Raw genomic sequence first — 19,093 nt, 5'->3', positions numbered from 1 at the left:
GAAAAAAAACATAAGGGGTAACACTGTTGTTTTTATCGGTCGTCATGAAAAAAAACATAAGGGGTGACACCGTTGTTTTTTATCGGTCGTCATGAAAAAATAAATAAAGGGGAACACTGTTTTTTTATTGGTCGTCATAAAAAAAAACATAAGGGGTAACACTGTTGTTTTTTATCGGTCGTCATGAAAAAAACCATAAAGGGGTAACACTGTTGTTTATTATTGGTTGGCATGAAAAAAAACATAAGGGGTAACACTGTTGTCTTTGTCAAATAAAATATAAGTGGTAACACTGTTGTTTTTTATCAGTCGTCATGAAAAAACCATAAGGGGTAACACTGTCGTTTTTAATTGGTCGTCATGAAAAAAAACATGAAAAAAAACATTACCCCTTATGTTTTTTTTCATGACGACCGATAAAAACAACAGTGTTACCCCTTACTGTTGTTTTTATCCGTCGTCATGAAAAAAAACATAAGGGCTAACACTGTTGTTTTTTATCGGTCGTCATGAAAAAAAACGTAAGGGGTAACACTGTTGTTTTTTATCGGTCGTCATGAAAAAAAACATAAAGGGGTAACACTGTTGTTTTTATCGGTCGTCATGAAAAAAAACATAAGGGGTAACACTGTTGTTTTTTATCGGTCGTCATGAAAAAAAACGTAAGGGGTAACACTGTTGTTTTTTATCGGTCGTAATGAAAAAAAACATAAAGGGGAACACTGGTTTTTTATTGGTCGTCATGAAAAAAAACATAAGGGGTAACACTGTTGTTTTTTATCGGTCGTCATGAAAAAAAACATAAAGGGGTAACACTGTTGTTTTTATCGGTCGTCATGAAAAAAAACATAAGGGGTAACACTGTTGTTTTTTATCGGTCGTCATGAAAAAAAACATAAGGGGTAACACTGTTATCGGTCGTCATGAAAAAAAACATAAAGGGGTAACACTGTTGTATTTATCGGTCGTCATGAAAAAAAACATAAGGGGTAACACTGTTGTTTTTTATCGGTCGTCATGAAAAAAAACATAAGGGGTAACACTATTTTTTTATCGGTCGTCATGAAAAAAAACGTAAGGGGTAACACTGTGGTTTTTTATCGGTCGTCATGAAAAAAAACATAAAGGGGAACACTGGTTTTTTATTGGTCGTCATGAAAAAAAACATAAAGGGGTAACACTGTTGGTTTTATCGGTCGTCATGAAAAAAAACGTAAGGGGTAACACTGTGGTTTTTTATCGGTCGTCATGAAAAAAAACATAAAGGGGAACACTGGTTTTTTATTGGTCGTCATGAAAAAAAAAATAAGGGGTAACACTGTTGGTTTTATCGGTCGTCATGAAAAAAAACATAATGGGGTAACACTGTTGTTTTTATCGGTCGTCATGAAAAAAAACATAAGGGGTAACACTGTTGTTTTTTATCGGTCGTCATGAAAAAAAACATAAGGGGTAACACTGTTGTTTTTTATTGGTCGTCATGAAAAAAAAACATAAGGGGTAACACTGTTGTTTTTTATCGGTCGTCATGAAAAATAACATGAGGGGTAACACTGTTGTTTTTTATTGGTCGTCATGAAAAAAAACATAAGGGGTAACACTGTTGTTTTTTATTGGTCGTCATGAAAAATAACATGAGGGGTAACACTGTTGTTTTTTTATTGGTCGTCATGAAAAAAACATAAGTGGTAACACTGTTGTTTTTTATTGGTCGTCATGAAAAAAAACATAAGGGGTAACACTGTTGTTTTTTATTGGTCGTTATGAAAAAAAAACATAAGGGGTAACACTGTTGTTTTTTTTTGGTCGGCATGAAAAAAACATAAGGGGTTACACTGTTGTTTTTTTATTGGTCGTCATGAATAAAAACATAAGGGGTAACACTTTTGTTTTTTATTGGTCGTCATGGAAAAAAACATAAGGGGTAACACTGTTGTTCATTCTTGGTCATCATGAAAAAAAACATAAGGGGTAACACTTGTTTTCTATTTGTCGTCATGAAAAAAAACATAAGGGAAATAATAGAAATACACACATACATTTTAATGTCATGTATATCCTCTTTATTGATGATTGATTATTGTGTGTTGTCATCGCCTCAGTGGTGCAGTGGAGTGCACTCTGCCTAACAGTCTGGTGACCATGGCTCAATTTCTGTGGAAAACACAATATCTTTCATTTTAAACGTAATGCTATCATGTCTATCGGCCGTCATGAAATAAACATAAGGGGTAACACTATCGTTTTTATCAAATGAAACATTAGGGGTAACACTGTCGTTTTTATCAAATGAAACATTAGGGGTAACACTGTCCTTTTTTTATCGGTCGTCAAAACATTAAGGGTAACGCTGTCGTTTTTATCAAATGAAACATGGGGGATGACTTTTTTTTTCTTTGGTCATCATGAAAGAAAACATAAGGGGTAACACTGTTGTTTATTATTGGTCGTCATCAGTGGCGGTTTTAGGCACGGGCGAACCAGGCAGCCTTCCGGGGCGACATATTTGTGGGGGGCGCCAAATCACATGGGGGGCGCCACGAGCAGTAAAAAAAAAATCGCGTTGCGTAGCAGTTATCAATGAAGTACTACATAACATTGTGTGGGGAATAGGTATTTTGGCGCCCCCTCTGGCTGCAGGCGCACACCTGCTCGTTGAGAAGGTGCCGTGCACAGACGGAATGAAACCCACACTGAAGTCCGGAGGTTCACGATATTGGTCGTAATGAAAAAAAAACATAAGGGGTAACACTGTTGTTTTTTATTGGTCGTCATGAAAATAAACATAAGGGGTAACACTGTTGTTTTTTATTGGTCGTCATGAAAAAAAACATAAGGGGTAACACTGTTGTTTTTTATTGGTCGTCAAGAAAAAAAAACATAAGGGGTAACACTGTCGTTTTTTATTGGTCGTCATGGAAAAAACATAAGGGGTAACACTGTCGATATTTATCAATTAAAACATAGGGGGTAACACTGTCGTTTTTATCAAATGAAACATGAGGGGTGACACTGTCATTTTTCTTTGGTTGTCATGAAAAAAACCATAAGGGGTAACACTGTTGTTTTTTATTGGTCGTCATGAAAAAAACATAACGGGTAACACTCTTTTATTTATTGGTCGTCATGAAAAAAAACATAAGGGGTAACACTGTTGTTTTTTTATTGGTCGTCATGAAAATAACATAAGGGGTAACACTGTCGTTTTTTATTGGTCGTCATGAAAAAAACATAAGGGGTAACACTGTCAATATTTATCAATTAAAACATAGGGAGTAACACTGTCGTTTTTATCAAATGAAACGTAAAGGGTAACACTCGTTTTTTTATCTGTCGTCATGAAAAACCCATAAGGGGTAACACTGTCGAAATGTATCGAATAAAACATAGGGGGTAACATATTTGTACGCAATAGTTGACATTTAAATTGGATAGGAATCGCAATGCAGCCACAGATTCACCCTTTCCAAATGAGTGGAAGCTGGTCAAATGTGTTTATATTATTATCCTACAGGTATAACCTACCTTAACTACGATATTGGCGCCTGAGAACCACACACACACACACACACACACACTGCAAGCAGTGGGCCAGAATGCTGCTAGCAGCCAAGTCCCAACATAAAGTGCTTCACACCTGGTCACGAGCGCAGGCACGCACACACAGGTATGCTACTTGGCCCTCTCCTCTGCTGTCCCAGCGTGCATCCCAGTTACCTGGCTACCGTCCCATCAGCAACAGCTGTTACCACGACGACGAGAGCTTTAGAAATCTACTATAAAAAGCTTTTATGCCAAAAATACCCATTTACTAATGAATGAGGCTAACTTGTGTCGGTCAAAGATAATTAAAACCATTAATTTAAGGCGACATGGGTATGCAGGCGTCTACGGATGGACAGCAGAGAGCCAGGTATACGAGCCCGAGGTGGTCATGATGTAACAGCAGGCCCGCCTCCGTCACTCTGCTCCGGCTGAAACGTTGACGTGTGGCGCAGACCCGTCAACCAAAGTGACTCAATGTGCCATCGCCCTCAGTTTATACGACACCGGAGGATGAATGGATGAGAAGGTAATCCCGAGCGTTCATGTGTACCTTTTCCACTGTACCGTTACAAAGATCCTTTAAAACGACGCACCATTAAATGGCCATCAACTCCTTAACCTCCGGTAGACGATCACATTTCTATCCAAAACGACTTGCATTTATTCACACACCGACGGCCAAGTCAACCACGCAAGGCGACGGCCAGTGCGTCAGGGTGAGGAGTCTTGCTCAAGAACAGCGTGGATCCAAGCTAGGAGCAGGGGATCGAACTAGCAACCTTCCGGCAAGTCAATGCGCTTTACCTCCTGGGCCACGGCCGCACCTCCCGCCGATGAGTCAGAAAGCAGTATGTCGAATATTGAAGTTATGCTTGGGCAGTGGACCAATTAGCGTTCAGTACTGCTTAACATCTCAAACTTGGCAACTGAATTTGCAAGTTCAGAAAAGCATTAAGGCGACCCAGATTATAATAAATGTCCAGCCACAAGGGTCAGGACTTATTTAGCCACATTATCAAATAAGCATCTTTATTCAAGATTTAACTACAATGCCAAGTACATTTAAAGAACTAGCCAGATATTTCCAAGAACCTAATATGAACCATCTAGAGCAGGGGTGTCAAACGTACGGCCCGCGGGCCGGATCAGGCCCGCGAACGGGTTTAATCCGGCCCGCAAGATGATTTTGTGAAGTACAGTATTGTAAAAAAAAAAATAAAAAAGATAATTTTTTTTATAAAAATCCTTCCTAGCATTACATGAATTGCATTGACTGGCACTGATTAATTTGTTGTACATTGAACTACTGGACAATTGTGTGTAACTGGAAGTCGCTTTGGAATGTAACGTAAAATGATCTGCCATTTTTCAATGAAAGAAACTGCTGTTCTTAATGTGTCCACTAGAAGTCGCAATAGCAATTATGTTAAGCAAGCAAACTTTATACCGGGGCTGAGCAGGGAGCATATATAAACAGGTAGTGCAGCTAGCCCGGAGCTACCTTGTCGTTCTGCCTTATACTTCCAACATTATGCGCTTTGGCACTCTCATTGCCCCAAAATGTCTCTGTCAAAAAGACGAAAAGTGGACACAGTGCAGAGTTTTACAAGAAAAATGGTCATCGTCCTTTTTATTCACGGAAGTAAATGGGAAACCTGTGTTTGGTGTGCTCACAGCATGTTTAATTTTACATAATTATGCCATATTTTTACCGGCCCGGCCCACTTGGGAATAGATTTTCCTCCATGTGGCCCCTGAGCTAAAATGAGTTTGACACGCCTGATCTAGAGGGTGTTGGTGCATCACATCAAAAAGAGGCAGAGCAAGAGTTTGTAGTTTGGTCGTTTTATTAAAGAACTCTGCAGAACAGTTTGAGACAAACACATCCAGAGAGAGCTTCTGGAAAGTAATCTTAGGCCGTCTCCTCCTTGGCCAGACGGTCCTTCTTGAGTGGTCCCTGTAGGAGGAAGAGGACGGAGGTCAGTGATGAAGACAGACACTGGTCACCGCACATACAGTGGATCGCTAGAGGTAGAATGTTCCCAGGGAGTGAACAGGGAGCGACCACTACAGGCACTGCTCCCCTGCCTCGCCGGAAGGATTACTCTAGCACTGGAATGGAACACGTAGTTCATACCAAACATTGAACCAGGTTACGATCCAGTGCGACCCCAGTTAGGGACAAAATAGAGAAACTAGCAACATGACACTTCTCAAAGCACTACTTTGAAACAAACTTGACAATCAGAACCATTTGGTGCATAACCTCGTCATTGGCACATTTAGGAACACAAGATGGAGAAACTTCTAGCTCAAACTAGTAAAGTTATAATTGGTACTGTTCCAGGTGCTTTAGGGCAGTGCCACACCAACACCAGCACAAAGCCAGCACTGATGGTCATCTCTAGCGCGACTCGTACCATAAACGCTTTCTTCTCCTCGATGGTCTGGAAGCGACCGTGTCCGAACTTGGATGTTGTGTCGATGAACTTGAGGTCGATCTTCTCCGAGGCGCGACGGTTGGTCTGGACCAGCAGAGACTGAAAGGGGGGGGAGAGGACAGTGAGTCAGCAGACATGGAGGAGAGCTGTAGTTAGGCTCAGATGGAGCCAGGCATATGATTCTGATCATTATCTAGGAGAAGTCGTGTTTCAGAAGGAAGGCAGCTGGAAAATTACTCCTCACGGTGTATCGGGCGCCATGCCTGACGCAGGATTCCGTGGTCTCATCACCAACACGTTAACTAAACCCAGTAGCTGGGCAGTGGACTGCTCCACTAAAGCCTATCCTGCTTGAAGCTGCACACCAGTCAGTAGGGGGGGGGGGGGGGGGGTCAGTGGGGGTCCGAGCGGGGCTCACCTTGCGTAGGGTCAGAACCCTCTTCTTCACGCCGATGGTGCAGCCCTTCAGCATGAGGAAGTCGTTGGTCACCTCGCCGTAGTGCACGAAGCCACCCTATTGGACGAGAGAGCGGTCAGTACACTGGGTCACAACACGAGCTCCTGGGGTCATGTCAACATTAGTTTCGGGCTAGTTGTCTATTAGACTGCGCTCAGTGATCGACGAATCAGCAAGGATCAGAGACCCATTATGTCCGCCCGTCGAATGGATCATCACAGGCAGTCTCACAAATAAACAGCTTTACTGAATTAAGTGCTTTAATTGTTTATTAGCAAAACGAACTATTGAAGCTGCAAGTGGTCAGTTATAATCAATTTAACAAAATGCTTTGATTAATTTCAGTCCATGTACTTGGTGCCTGATGGTTGCAGCCGTAGTTGACGTGGACGGATTTCGGTATGAAGACGGTGTAAACTCACCAGGGGGGTGATGCTCTTGTTGGACAGATCGTACTCTGTGGCAGCGTTGTTCTTCACCAGCTTGCCGTCCTTGGTGTGGTAGCCCTGGCCGATCTTGTAGATCTGTAGGAGGCGTTACACATTAGACGTCAATTTCAGAAACAAAACTGCTTAACCTGACTGGAGTAGGCCAAGCAGGTACACGAGTCACAGACTAGTCTGAGGTTAAATGTTCCCAGCGAGTCAACAGGCCAGCGAGCACAAAACGCACATCGCTCCCCTGGCTCACCGGGAGGTTTACTGTAGCACTGGAATGGAACGACTAGTTCATACTAAACATTGAACCAGGTTACGTACAGTGCGCATTAAGGGGAACACACGATGGAGCAACTAGTAACTGCAATGGTAGTCTGGGTCCCGCTAAAACCTCACCTAGGACGACACACTAATGTCATAATCAGTACACCCATGTGGGTGCTTCATTGGAACATTAAGGAGAGTTCCTTGGAGGGGACCTCATCGCGACATCAACCTGGCGTACCTTCTTGTTGATCTCTGTGCGGTGGTGGTATCCCTTCTGACCGGCACGGGCCACAGAGAACGCCACTCGGGCTGGATGCCAGGCCCCGATGCAGGCCACCTTACGCAGACCACGATGGGTCTTACGGGGGAGCTTCTTTGTGTGCCAACGGCTGGTGACACCTGGGAAGAGGAAGAGGAAGACATTAAAGACGATGCCAGAGGCTTGATGCTCCCAGAGAGCAACGTCACCGGCCATAGACACACACGGTGGGGTAACAGACGGGGTGATGTTCCCAGGGAGTGAACAGGGAGCGACCACTACAGGCACTGCTCCCCTGCCTCGCTGGAAGGATTACTCTAGCACTGGAATGGAACACGTAGTTCATACCAAACATTGAACCAGGTTACGATCCAGTGCGACCCCACTTTTGACTTAAGGTCAAAGGTAAAGGGGTGCTTCGGTACAAGTTCTAGAACTTATTCACTGTACAGCACTTCTGTTGACATTTGATGAGCCAAAATAATCTGATAGTTCAGCAGCATCTGCTAGGTTTATTTCAGGCAATTACACCTGCGTCGCTTTACATAACAAATAAGGTGCCATTAGCAGACGTCGTTCCCTCAACTCACCCTTGTATCCGTGTCCCTTGGTGACTCCGATGACGTCGATCATCTCGTCCTGGGAGAACACGGTGGTGATGGCCACCGACTGCTCCAGCTTCTCACGGGCCCAGTCGATCTTGTCCGAGATGGAGCCACCGTTGAGCTGCACCTCCATGAGGTGGGCCTTCTTCTGCCTAATGGGAATGAGTCTCATCTGCACGGAGGAGAGAGGGGACGTGGTTAGGGTCAGACCCAGGGGGCAGCGGCTGGAGTTACTGCGTTAGGACGCCTGTCGTGTTTCAGAAGGAAGGCAGCTGGAAAATTACTCCTCACGGTGTATCGGGCGCCATGCCTGACGCAGGATTCCGTGGTCTCATCACCAACACGATAAACTGAACTCGGGTAGCTGGGCAGTATAGACTGCCTCACTTAAGACTATCCTGCTTAAAGCTCGACACCAGAATCGGTGGAGCGTCCGACCGGTCCCCAGACCGCCGTCTCAGGTAGCTGGACATATTTTTACATAACATTTTAACTGTTCAGAGAAGCCTCTCAGCCATCCTCTCCAGGGAGAGAGGCGAGTAGCAGCAGACCCACCTGTGTGTGGGCCAGGATTCGGATGACGTGGCAGTACTTCTTCATGGACGCAAAGTCCTTCTCCAGCTGCTTCTTGCCGTCGTCGTCCTGCCATCTCTTGCAGTACTTGGTGAAGGCCTTCTTCTTGGACTTGTACCTGTTCACGAGCCATGCAAGGGCGGAGGCGCGGCGAGGGGAGCACAGACACACAACGGGTTGGCGCCGGCCCTTCGTGACCGCGAGGGTCAGAGGAAGGGACCGGGCCGGCTGCGCGCCCTCTCCCCCTCGTAGGGACGAGAGGGGCGTCTGCAGCTTCTGAGGGGGTTTCGGCTCATGGCACGGCTTCTAAGAAGCACTTTCCACCGGCCAGAGGAGCCTGGAGCTCGTCAGTCCACGAGGAACATGAGAGGAGCTGCCGTTCGGAGGCCACCATGGGGTTAGACTGGCTCAGTAAACACATTCACCATGTTCACGTTTACTGGGCAGCCAACATGCTTCTGCGGTCAGTATGTTTGGGATCACATTTGGGTCGGAGACTCACCAGTTCTTGTAGAAGCGACGCTTGCACTCGTCACTGATGTGCTCGGCGAAGATGGTCTTGATGGCACGCAGACCGCGGGGGGTCTCGATGTAGCCCACAACACCGACCACGATCATGGGAGGGCACTCCACAATGGTGACGGCCTCAACAACCTCCTTCTTGTTGACCTCTGCAGACGCAAAGTCATGGACGGTGAGACTACGATGATATTTTATCCAACAAGGTAGCAAGACAAGACTGGGCTAATAGTAATAATAATAAATTAAATTTATATAGCGCTTAATATGGTACTCTAAGACGCTTAATAGTAATAAGACTGCGCTCAGTAATCGACATTCAGCAAGGATCAGAGAACCATTATGTCCGCCCGTCGATTGGATCATCACAGGCAGAACTCAAAACTAAAAACACAACTTTTGATACATCCTACCACGATGTAATACAGGGGCGTAATCTGAGTCAACTCACTTGAGCCAGGTCGGTCGACTTCACGGACAATGTGGGTCATGCCGGCCTTGTAGCCCAGGAAGGCCGTGAGGTGGACGGGCTTGGTGGGGTCATCCTTGGGGAAGCTCTTCACCTTACCACGGTGACGCCTACTCCTCTTGCGGGGCAGGAAGCCCAGAGACCCGTGGCGGGGAGCCGAGAACTTACGGTGAGACTGGAAGGAGAGGGAGGCAGTGTGGTCAGTAACGTGATATTTCAGATTTACTAAATTAGTAGTTTCGGGCTAGTTGTCTATACTGCGCTCAGTAATCGACATTCAGCAAGGATCAGAGACCCATTATGTCCGCCCGTCGATTGGATCATCACAGGCACACAAATAAACAGCTCTACTGAATTAAGTGCTTTAATTGTTTATTAGCAAAACGAACTATTGAAATGACAGGCAACACATGCCAAGGCTAGCAAGACTGAGCAGTCGCACATGGACTAGAAGCCCATTATTCAGGTCTGGATCACATTAAAAACAATAAATGGCACATAAAGCGTATGCGTTTCTAATATATTAGGTTGGCATTCAAGAGTTTATCTATTGACTGTTATTACTGACAGAGCTACTCTGTAGAGGGCCTAGACCGCGACAGTACAGCAGCCATTTTGGCTGAGCTACAACATGCAACGACCACGCATTAACAGTGTAAATATCCCATTAAATATAACAACCTACAATAAATAATCTGCATTGAAGAACGGATGACAGTAAGTTAACACAACCAAGGGATCAAAGGGAGGTAAATCATAAGGATGCTCGAGATAAACATAGCTAGAGCTGGCATTGAAACTCACCATTTTGTCTCAGAGCCGAATGAAAGAGACAGTAGTATGAGGAAGCGGCCTATTTATACAGAAAAGGTATCGCGAGATTTAACGTGGGTACGCTGGACCCGGCCCACTTCATCCCTACCGAACCCGATAGGTGTCGCTGTGGTATGCACGTTTTATTTTATGGGGTGATCAAGCGATTCACTTTTACATTCATATTTTAGCATCCACGATGGTGCACATTGTTCAAGCATGTGTTGGTTAAGTATTAGTTCAGTTCTGTTGCATACTGCTAAAAGGTTTCAGTTAAAGAGACTTTAAACTTAAGTTGCATTTAAGGACGAGAATAGATTGGATGAATACAAATCATCGAATTGTATTCTCATAAACGTGAAATGGGGATTTATTGGTTATAAAATATGTGAAGGCCCTTGAATTAAATAGTTTTATTTAATTCAGAGAATTAAATGTATACAAAGAACGTATGTCACATATTGAATCACATTCAAATAAGCTTTAACCATTTATTGGACAAGAAAATACACTATTATAAGGCAAGATGTTTATTTTGTGGTCTTCAGAACTTTTGAATACCGAACTCTGGACCTTACTTTGATTTAAATGAAAACTAAACCAAATAAACAACTAAAGTAAACCCCTAGTTCTCAGATTTCGTAAAAGTGTGCCATAGTTAACTTCTGAGAATTAACATTGAAATAATGGTAAAATAATCAATAATGTAATATTTATCACCCTGACATTAGTGTATCCATGACAACAGAAATGGAAGACCTGGTAAATACCCAGGCCATTATTCTATTCTTATGCACCCGAGGTTGATATAGACTTTTAATTAATTACATGGTGTGTATGTATGTGTATATATATATATATATTCTTCAATTAACAGCTTATGTTGGAAATGATCAAATCTATTGACCAAACAAGTAGATTGTTCAGTTTAAAACAATGAAATGTGAAATAATTTAATGAAACAATGAAGATTGATTCAATGTTATGTTAAAAAAAATCATACTGAATGCCATAAGAAAACTCTTATTTTTACAATATTGGTATATTATACTTTGCCATAAAGGTTTCTTATCGCAGTCTGTTGTGTGAATGCAGTTGAATGTCATTTAAATAGCGTTTCAAAAGACATGGCGCATTATCAATTCATGCTACATGAGTTATGCAAATTCAGTGTTCATCATTTGGTAATTAACACGACTAAACCCATAACGGTCGCAGTCTGTTAAAAAATGTCACTTTTCACATTTTATGTTTAATATTTATAGCAGGAAGTGTGCTCAAGCAGGCGTAATTACCTGCTTTGTAAAACATCTTTAAATAAACCTACCAGATGTTTCCAAAGTATCACACAGATTATTTTGGCTCGTCAAAACACCACGTGGAAATGTGTTTCACATTTTTATCTCCGGTCCATCAACCCACCAGGGCATGGCGTACTTCCGCCCGTATAAAAAAGGAAAGAAGTGCAGATAGACAGATCAGGCTAAGGCGGCTTTTCACACGCTGTTCAGATGAAAGCCATTCCAGCCAATCCTGGTCCTCAACCAGATGAAGTAAAGCATTGGGACAAGCGGCTTGGACAGGGACTGCAGGGGAGTTGGAACCACCTATGGCCACCAGGGGGCGCTGTGGCCAGCAGGGGAGCCCTTCAGGGGGGCCGCTTCTCTCGGAGGTTCATCTCCTGGAAGAAGGCCTTTCCAAACTCGTAGCTGCTGATCATGATGGCGCAGGCCGGGGCCACCTTGATCACCCGGGGGAGGAACCCTGGGGACACAACGCAGAACAGTGAGGGGAATACAGCAACATGAGACGGGAAAAACATTCAGATCTCACCATGGGGATGTAATGGTCTGATTTAATGCCGTAGTAGTTGCTACAGGGTTGGATTACAGAAAAAGCCATCTCCTAAATAATAGTCATACAGTGGTAACTGAAATTGATAAGATGGCGTTGCCTGTATAAATTGTTTACTAGGTTTTTGTACGGAGCAAAATCTAAACAGGTACTGCACATGCCATTGTCAGACTACCGATTGCAAAATGATTGATTTAATCAAAAGCAGTCATGTTGTAAATAATGAATCCAGTGGTGTGAAGCGAGGGCGTATTAAACCACCATAAGGGGTCACACTCTATGGGGGGAACCCCTCATGGGGTGACCCCTTATGGGGGTACAGGACATGTCAGGCTAAAGCAGGCGTACCGGCGAAGAGGCCGCGGTGTCCTGACTCCGCCCAGATGTCCTTCAGTATGTGCCAGGTGGCGCTGGACCTCTTCAGGGGAACTGGTGAGGAAAGGACAACTTTAAATCACACTGTAACATGTCATGTTGCTGTGATAACCTCCATCACAACAGTCCATGCTATAAGCTCAAGCTAACGCCGGCTTAGCTAACGGACCTCCCAGCGTCTCCATCTCCCCCAGTTGGATCTGTCGGCGCGTCTTCACCACGTCGAACGGCAGGGTGAGGACGGCCGCCACCTGGTGAATGCATGAATATAATTCATTACTTCGCGGTCACACATGAATGAAAGTATGAAGACAACCAAAGCACAAAGACGATCCCCCAATCTGCGTTCCTTCTCTAAATGTCATCCTTGATATTAAGGGAGTTTTCTCCTGCTCTCTGGGCCAGGGGGGCGTCATAAACACACCTGCACCTGTGATTAAAGGCTATACAAATATGGTTGAATTGAATGATGAACAAGGTAAATACTGCCGAACAATATCATTACTATAATTAGATGCTAGTTAAGCTGAATAGCTGCCACCATTGTTACCTCAAGCTGCCTCTAATCTCCTTTAGAGAGGTCGCAGAGTATGATTTCCTTATCGAATGCTACGCTACACTACTTCTACGCTAGGCTACTGCTACGCTAGGCTACTAGTCAAACACAACACTCACCGCTCCAGAGATGGCTCCCGCTGTGAAGCTGATGGAGAAGTCCGTCTGGGAGATGAAGCGCTGCTCGTGGAGCCATTCCTTCACCAGCTCGTAGTTGAACCAGTACAGTGCTGCACGCACACAAACACACGCACAAAGTGACACAAAGTCACACAAAGATACAGGGACGAGGGGGGGGGGGCGCGACCCTGAGAGAGAGACAAACCCTAAATGGTCTATAAACATTTAGGGAATCTAGAAGACGCTTTTATCCAACGCGACTTACAATAAGTCCATTTGTCAGAAGACGGTGAAACAACGATAGATCGCTGTCAGTACTGTAAGGATGTTCATAGAACCAAGTGCCAAGCACTAAACAATCGCTAGGTTAACCCATTCCCCGTATACAACAGAGACAGCTAGGATAAGACGCTACACAATGCTGAGTACTATTTTTAAGTGCCTGGACGTACAACATACAATAAGTGCGTCCATAAAGTGACAGGACGCACAACATACAATAAGTGTGTATGAGGGGTGGGTCTGGGTAGGGGGGGGGGGGGGGGGTGTAAGAGAGGGAGGCTATGCAGAGTCCAGGTGAACTCTGAACAGGTCTTGAGTCTCGGCGGGCCTCAGGTGGGGGCTCACCTGAGAAGGGGACGTCCCTGAGTACGGTGGGCCCCCAGCCCTTCCAAAGCGACAGCCAGCCGCTCTGCGCCACGGCCGAGCGGATGCACACGTTGAGCTCGCGGTACGTCAGCTTCCTGGACTGCATCTTGGTCCGCACCAGCTCCAGAGGGCTGATCACTGTGACGGCGCCCACTGGTGGCCAGAACAGAGGAGAGCAGGAAGGTGAAGACGCTTTTGATTTGAAAAGGGGGGATGTAACGCCACCAGGTGTGAGTGTGATTAGCCGTTACAACGCGTGTGTAAATCTGCCTTTTCTTGCGTTTTAGTGACATCACAAGTGGGCGTGTCCACCTAGACGTGTGATGAGCTACGTTTGCTACAGTCCGATGGAAAGGCTGGTGGACTGATCTATGTAAGAACATTTTGATTTAAGGATACTACAGGGGCTCATTTCTGACCAATCAGGTCATCCCATCAGGGATTGGCTCGAATATTCCATCCTGCCAGTCAATCACATGTGGGAGGGAGAGGCCCGAGTGGTTGAGCATCTTTTGTCGGCCCGGTGCTTTGTCTGGTGACCTACATCGAGCGAGGCCGCCGGCGATGAGCGGGATGTGGCTGCCATGGAGACCCAGGCTGTAGCGGAGGCCGTCCCTCAGCTGGTCGTAACACGTGAAGTAGATGACGGTCGCGGGCACCGCCATCACCCTGGAACACGGCGCAAAACATCCTCACGAGCCATTCCTCATCAAACGATCTTCAGGGCACAATCTTTATCAAACGTCACATATTCAAGCAGGAGGAATCTTTGAGATTTTGGCGGCTGGTTACTCGTTGAAAGGTTTCTATTATTGGAAGGTTTCGAATATTTTGAGGTTTCGAATATTGAAAATGGTTTAAACAACCCAAAACGATGCTGTACTGAAACTATACTGAAAGCAAAGAAATAGGCTTGGTTCTCATTATTTGACAAACGGCTATAGTTCAGCACAGCATTGGTGACCATGCTGTGATGAACTATAGGTTTCAGCCCATTACTGAGTCTATGAATCCTCAATATGAGCCACACACAAGGGCACATGTGGGTGGTGGATGGCCACTCACAGTGTCGGTGGCAGGCCGCTCCATAAGGCCCGTGCTCCTTCCCGGCGGGTGATCTTCACGAAGGCGTCCTGCTCAGACGACAGATAAACCCGTTAACGAGAGACACTACAGACCTGATGAACCCGAAACAGGTCCCCATCTAACACCCTCTTCCCAGAAACACACAAACCCAGGTCATGAAGGCACAATAGTCTACAAAATAAGAATTGGATTAGGCCTCTCTTTTTACGCTGGCATGCCAGTGTGGTAGTACAGGCCAAGCCACTCAGACAGCCACACGCTATCCACGTCGGGGCTCTGGCTTGTTAAGCTGTAACTCTGATTAACTAGTGTTGACTCAGCCGTGACAGCGATCTGCAGCGGCGGCCATTTTACTCCAAAGTCTCACCAGGGTGCCGTTGAAGTGCGTCTGTGTCCTGTACAGGCTGGTGCAGCTGCTCCCATTTCGACACACGTAGATGTGATCCATCAGGCCGTTGCAATACAGGAAGCACTTCCCTGTGATACACACGGACACACAGGCGTTAATTAAACAACATGTATAAGGTGACCCGTGTTAGAAGAGCAAGCAAATCCAAAGCGTTCTCTTTTCTTTTGAGTGAGGAAAACACACAATGCTGACACAGGATGACTAGGCAGCCTGGGTGTTGTGGAGGTTATGTTTCAAGGTTTAATGTTTTGGTGAATAGAGATAAGATAGAACTACAACGAAGATAATGACCCCCGCAGCCATCAGGAGCAAGGCCTGTTTACTCTCTGCTATTTTTAAAATGCTGCAAAAACCTAAGCAGAAAACACTAATGTGACACCAACTAACCAGTAGCGAGAATAGTATGCCTAGAAAGCAAGCCAAAGCAGCTGGCTAAAGATGCATTTAGTAAGGTTAACAGTGGTTCCGTTTCCTTAAATTCAAATGCACCTGGGGGGAACTATGTGAAACAACTCGACTCAAATTCAGTTTAGTCCAGCATCAGAGTGACCTACACACTCAACCCCTGTAACGAATCATCCTTGTTCTGCACATACTTTAAAATGTGCTTTTAGAAAACAGAATATAGTAGAATAGCAACTGGAAAGGGCGCAGTTTGGCACGTTACATGCGATTAAAGCAAAATGTACCTGAAACATTGTAGTACAATGCTGTTGATCAAATGCTACCTACATCTGCTGAATTTCCCCATTCAGAGATAACATTGTATCAATGGACAAGGGACCACAGCTCCAAGCGCAGATAGCATTGTCTACTTTGTAATGAAGGTGGGGAGCCAAACAGCTGGCCTGTCTACACCCATATCCGTCCTTCGGAGGAGACGAAAAACCGAGGTCCTGACTCACTGAGGTCAAAGATCCCAGGACACTTATCGCAAAGAGTAGGGGTTTCCCCGATGTCCTGGCCCAACCAAGCTCATTCAATCTGGCCCCCTAATCATCCTCCTGTATAATTGGCTGGCTCATTAATTCCCTCACTCTCCACCTCAAGCTGGTGTGTGGTGAGCGTTCTGGCGCAGATTGGCTGCCGTGCATCACCCAAGTGGGTGATACACACTGGTGGTGGTTAGTGAGGTCCCCCCTTCACTGTAAAAGCGTCTTTGAGTATCTAGAAAAGCGCTATATAAATTCAATCCATTATTATTATTATTATAGCTTCAGAAACGATTGACCCAAGCAATCTTAGATTTGTTAGTGATATTCGTTATTGGCTTCTTAGAAAAGACGCGTGCGTTAGTGAGCCATGCTGGTTAGTGAGACACAAGGCAGTGCTGTGATATGCAGGAATCATAATTACTGTTCATTATGAAAATATGAAATATATGATGCCAGTGAAAGAAGATGTCCTGGTGTCGAGTCCGTTGGGATACTCACACTTGGAGGGACGGGCGACACAACCCCTACGGGCTCTATCGCAGGCTACAGCATCAGAGCAGAACGCCCGACAGAGGAGTGGGAACAGTGGAGAGAGGGAGAGAGAGAGAGAGAGAGAGAGAGAGAGGAGGAAAAGCCAGACACAGAAGACAAGCGAAGACGTGTTAACAAAAGCACAACACACGTGGCGGCACTACTCAATGACCGGATCATAAAGACGTTAAGAGTGTCACTGAAACCGGAGTAAAAGATACTGAGACTAACTGACAACTGAAAACCAAAGGGGACAGATAACGAGACAACGTAGACGCCAGGGGTCCCACTAGGGGCCCCCTGAGGACCCTGTGTCCATCGTCACGGACCCAGTGCACCGTGGTGCGCCGTCTTACCCTGGGAGAGGGGCTTCTGCTGAGCCTGCAGCCGGATCTTCACCACGTCCAGAGGGGTGACTGCAGACAAACGGACAGCAGGTTTTACACGTCTGCTGCATTGGTTGAACTTCTCTTAAATCGGGGACATTATTCAAAACATCGGCCGCAACACTGAGGGTGTCACTATAATATCAGGTAAAGTAGGTCAGCAAATGGGTATAGGCGCTTCAGTGTCAGGTGTGCGGAGTTGTTCTAACTCATCTCTTACCGAGCAGAGAGGTGAGGAGGGCCCCTGTGCCAGACGCCAGCATCTGCTGGACTGGGGAGATCCCAGTTACAGGGCCGCTCCCAGCACGCTCACCCATCATGGCTACCTGCCGCATCAGGGGTTGGAGAGATAAGACGCAGAACACGGCCGTATTGCAGCAATAACACCGCTGTCGGCAATAACACGACTGCAGCGCAAGCAGGACAGCCACTCCTGGGCTCGGCTAATGGTTAGGTAACACGCAGCAGTGAAAGATCGTGGAAATATAAAATAGAAATGTACTTCCATTTTTTGCATTTCTGCACATTTCATTATCCGAAAGTGTTGAGCAAGAAGTTACTAATAATCAAGTTTATCACCAAATACTTAAAAACGTGATAGGGATTAACAACACTGCTTGTGTCAACTCACTGTATTCCCTTTAGACAGTCTACATAATACATTTGAATGATTGTGCCCCAGCAGGGCCTAGGGCTGTGGGGCTGGGTTTGATGTTGTTGTCACACAGTACACTGATAGCTTATCTTTCTATAGCACATCGTCAGTCGCCTCAGAGACTGGCGTCAGGGTATCCGTCCAACTACTACATTACACTGACAATATCATTACACTTATTGTAGTGTTTGAGTTAGGGCAACTGCATTCGTATCAGTCTACCATTTTATTGGTATGCTCATTTAGTGATCTATACCTAAATAGCAACAAATATTTGATCTTTGGAATCTATTTCAGCTTTTAAACAATGAATTCCAGTGACTTTAAAGCACTCAATTGTACTAAATGTTTTGGAAATATTGGCAGATGTGTGACTTATGCAGCATCGCACGTGTATGGTACTATCTAACGACATGAATAAGACATCATGTATTGCATTCATATATTTTATATGAATGGACTTTGTCAAACACACAACCTGGACCCGAACCCTACCCTCATCCCATTAGCCTCAACCACCAGACCAGTTCAGGTCCACCTTGTGACTCTCCCATTTAATGGGAGAGTCACAAGGTGGACCTGAACTGGTCTGGTGGTTGAGGCTAATGATTAGCCTCAACCACCAGACCAGTTCAGGTCCTCCTTGAGACTCTCCCATTAGCCTCAACCACCAGACCAGCTCAGGTCCACCTTGTCATCATACCTGCTTACCCACACCTACTAATGCGATCTGCTCTTTCAACAATACATGGGGGAGATGTGGATACTCCAGCCCTCCCATCAAGACCTTTCAAACCATCCCGATGCGTTTGAATGGTCTGGGTCTGGCTGTTAGCCGAGCTAGCCGCTGTCTCTCAGGGACATGTTGTCCCGGCGTAGGCTGTCCTCGGAGCTAGCAGCTAACATGCTATTACATCAATTACATCTATTAAAACGTCCAGTGCGAACTCACCCCTTTCACTGAGAGTATCGTTGTGAAGAAAACGTACTTTCACCCATCGTATTAGCACTGCCGAGTGCTAATATTGAATGATATTTAGCACGCTGCCTCCGTGGTTCACTCATTAATGTCATCCGACGTTCAACACAGACAACTTGTTTTGCAACACTTCACTCTCGCGATACCACGCGGTCGAGACGTCGATGTCTACTG

General features: G+C 45.3%; 2 protein-coding genes and 2 non-coding genes across 5 annotated transcripts; all 4 read right to left on the bottom strand.

The window, feature by feature from the left end:
* Positions 1-5,355: 5,355 nt before the first annotated feature.
* On the bottom strand, positions 5,356-10,460 carry rpl3 (ribosomal protein L3). Its single transcript, XM_056610533.1, has 10 exons — positions 10,378-10,460; positions 9,556-9,748; positions 9,088-9,256; positions 8,568-8,703; positions 7,998-8,184; positions 7,387-7,547; positions 6,867-6,968; positions 6,406-6,501; positions 5,967-6,086; positions 5,356-5,503 (listed from the first exon to the last, which is right to left on the bottom strand). The coding sequence occupies exons 1-10, from the start codon at positions 10,378-10,380 to the stop codon at positions 5,459-5,461; spliced, it is 1,212 nt and encodes a 403-aa protein (XP_056466508.1). The 5' UTR covers positions 10,381-10,460; the 3' UTR covers positions 5,356-5,458.
* LOC130376835 (small nucleolar RNA U83B) lies at positions 6,191-6,286 on the bottom strand. Its single transcript, XR_008894098.1, has one exon. It is a non-coding gene; the product is annotated as a small nucleolar RNA U83B (small nucleolar RNA).
* On the bottom strand, positions 8,263-8,358 carry LOC130376831 (small nucleolar RNA U83B). Its single transcript, XR_008894097.1, has one exon. It is a non-coding gene; the product is annotated as a small nucleolar RNA U83B (small nucleolar RNA).
* Positions 10,461-10,792: 332 nt separating the features above from the next.
* Positions 10,793-19,080, bottom strand: slc25a39 (solute carrier family 25 member 39). Of its 2 annotated transcripts, XM_056610649.1 has the most exons (12): positions 18,893-19,079; positions 17,506-17,611; positions 17,256-17,315; positions 16,867-16,911; positions 15,392-15,501; positions 15,004-15,071; positions 14,483-14,607; positions 13,918-14,091; positions 13,291-13,400; positions 12,785-12,866; positions 12,589-12,669; positions 10,793-12,150 (listed from the first exon to the last, which is right to left on the bottom strand). In XM_056610649.1, the coding sequence occupies exons 2-12, from the start codon at positions 17,603-17,605 to the stop codon at positions 12,035-12,037; spliced, it is 1,071 nt and encodes a 356-aa protein (XP_056466624.1). In that variant the 5' UTR covers positions 17,606-17,611; positions 18,893-19,079; the 3' UTR covers positions 10,793-12,034. The 2 variants fall into 2 exon arrangements, with proteins under 2 accessions (XP_056466624.1, XP_056466630.1); XM_056610655.1 differs by lacking the exon at positions 16,867-16,911 and having other exon boundaries at positions 18,893-19,080.
* Positions 19,081-19,093: the final 13 nt, after the last annotated feature.

This window comes from Gadus chalcogrammus, chromosome 2 (genome assembly GCF_026213295.1).
Source record: "Gadus chalcogrammus isolate NIFS_2021 chromosome 2, NIFS_Gcha_1.0, whole genome shotgun sequence".
Lineage (NCBI taxonomy): Eukaryota > Metazoa > Chordata > Actinopteri > Gadiformes > Gadidae > Gadus > Gadus chalcogrammus.
The sequence above is the reverse complement of the archived record's forward strand: the minus strand, read 5'-3'. Positions and strand labels throughout refer to the sequence as shown.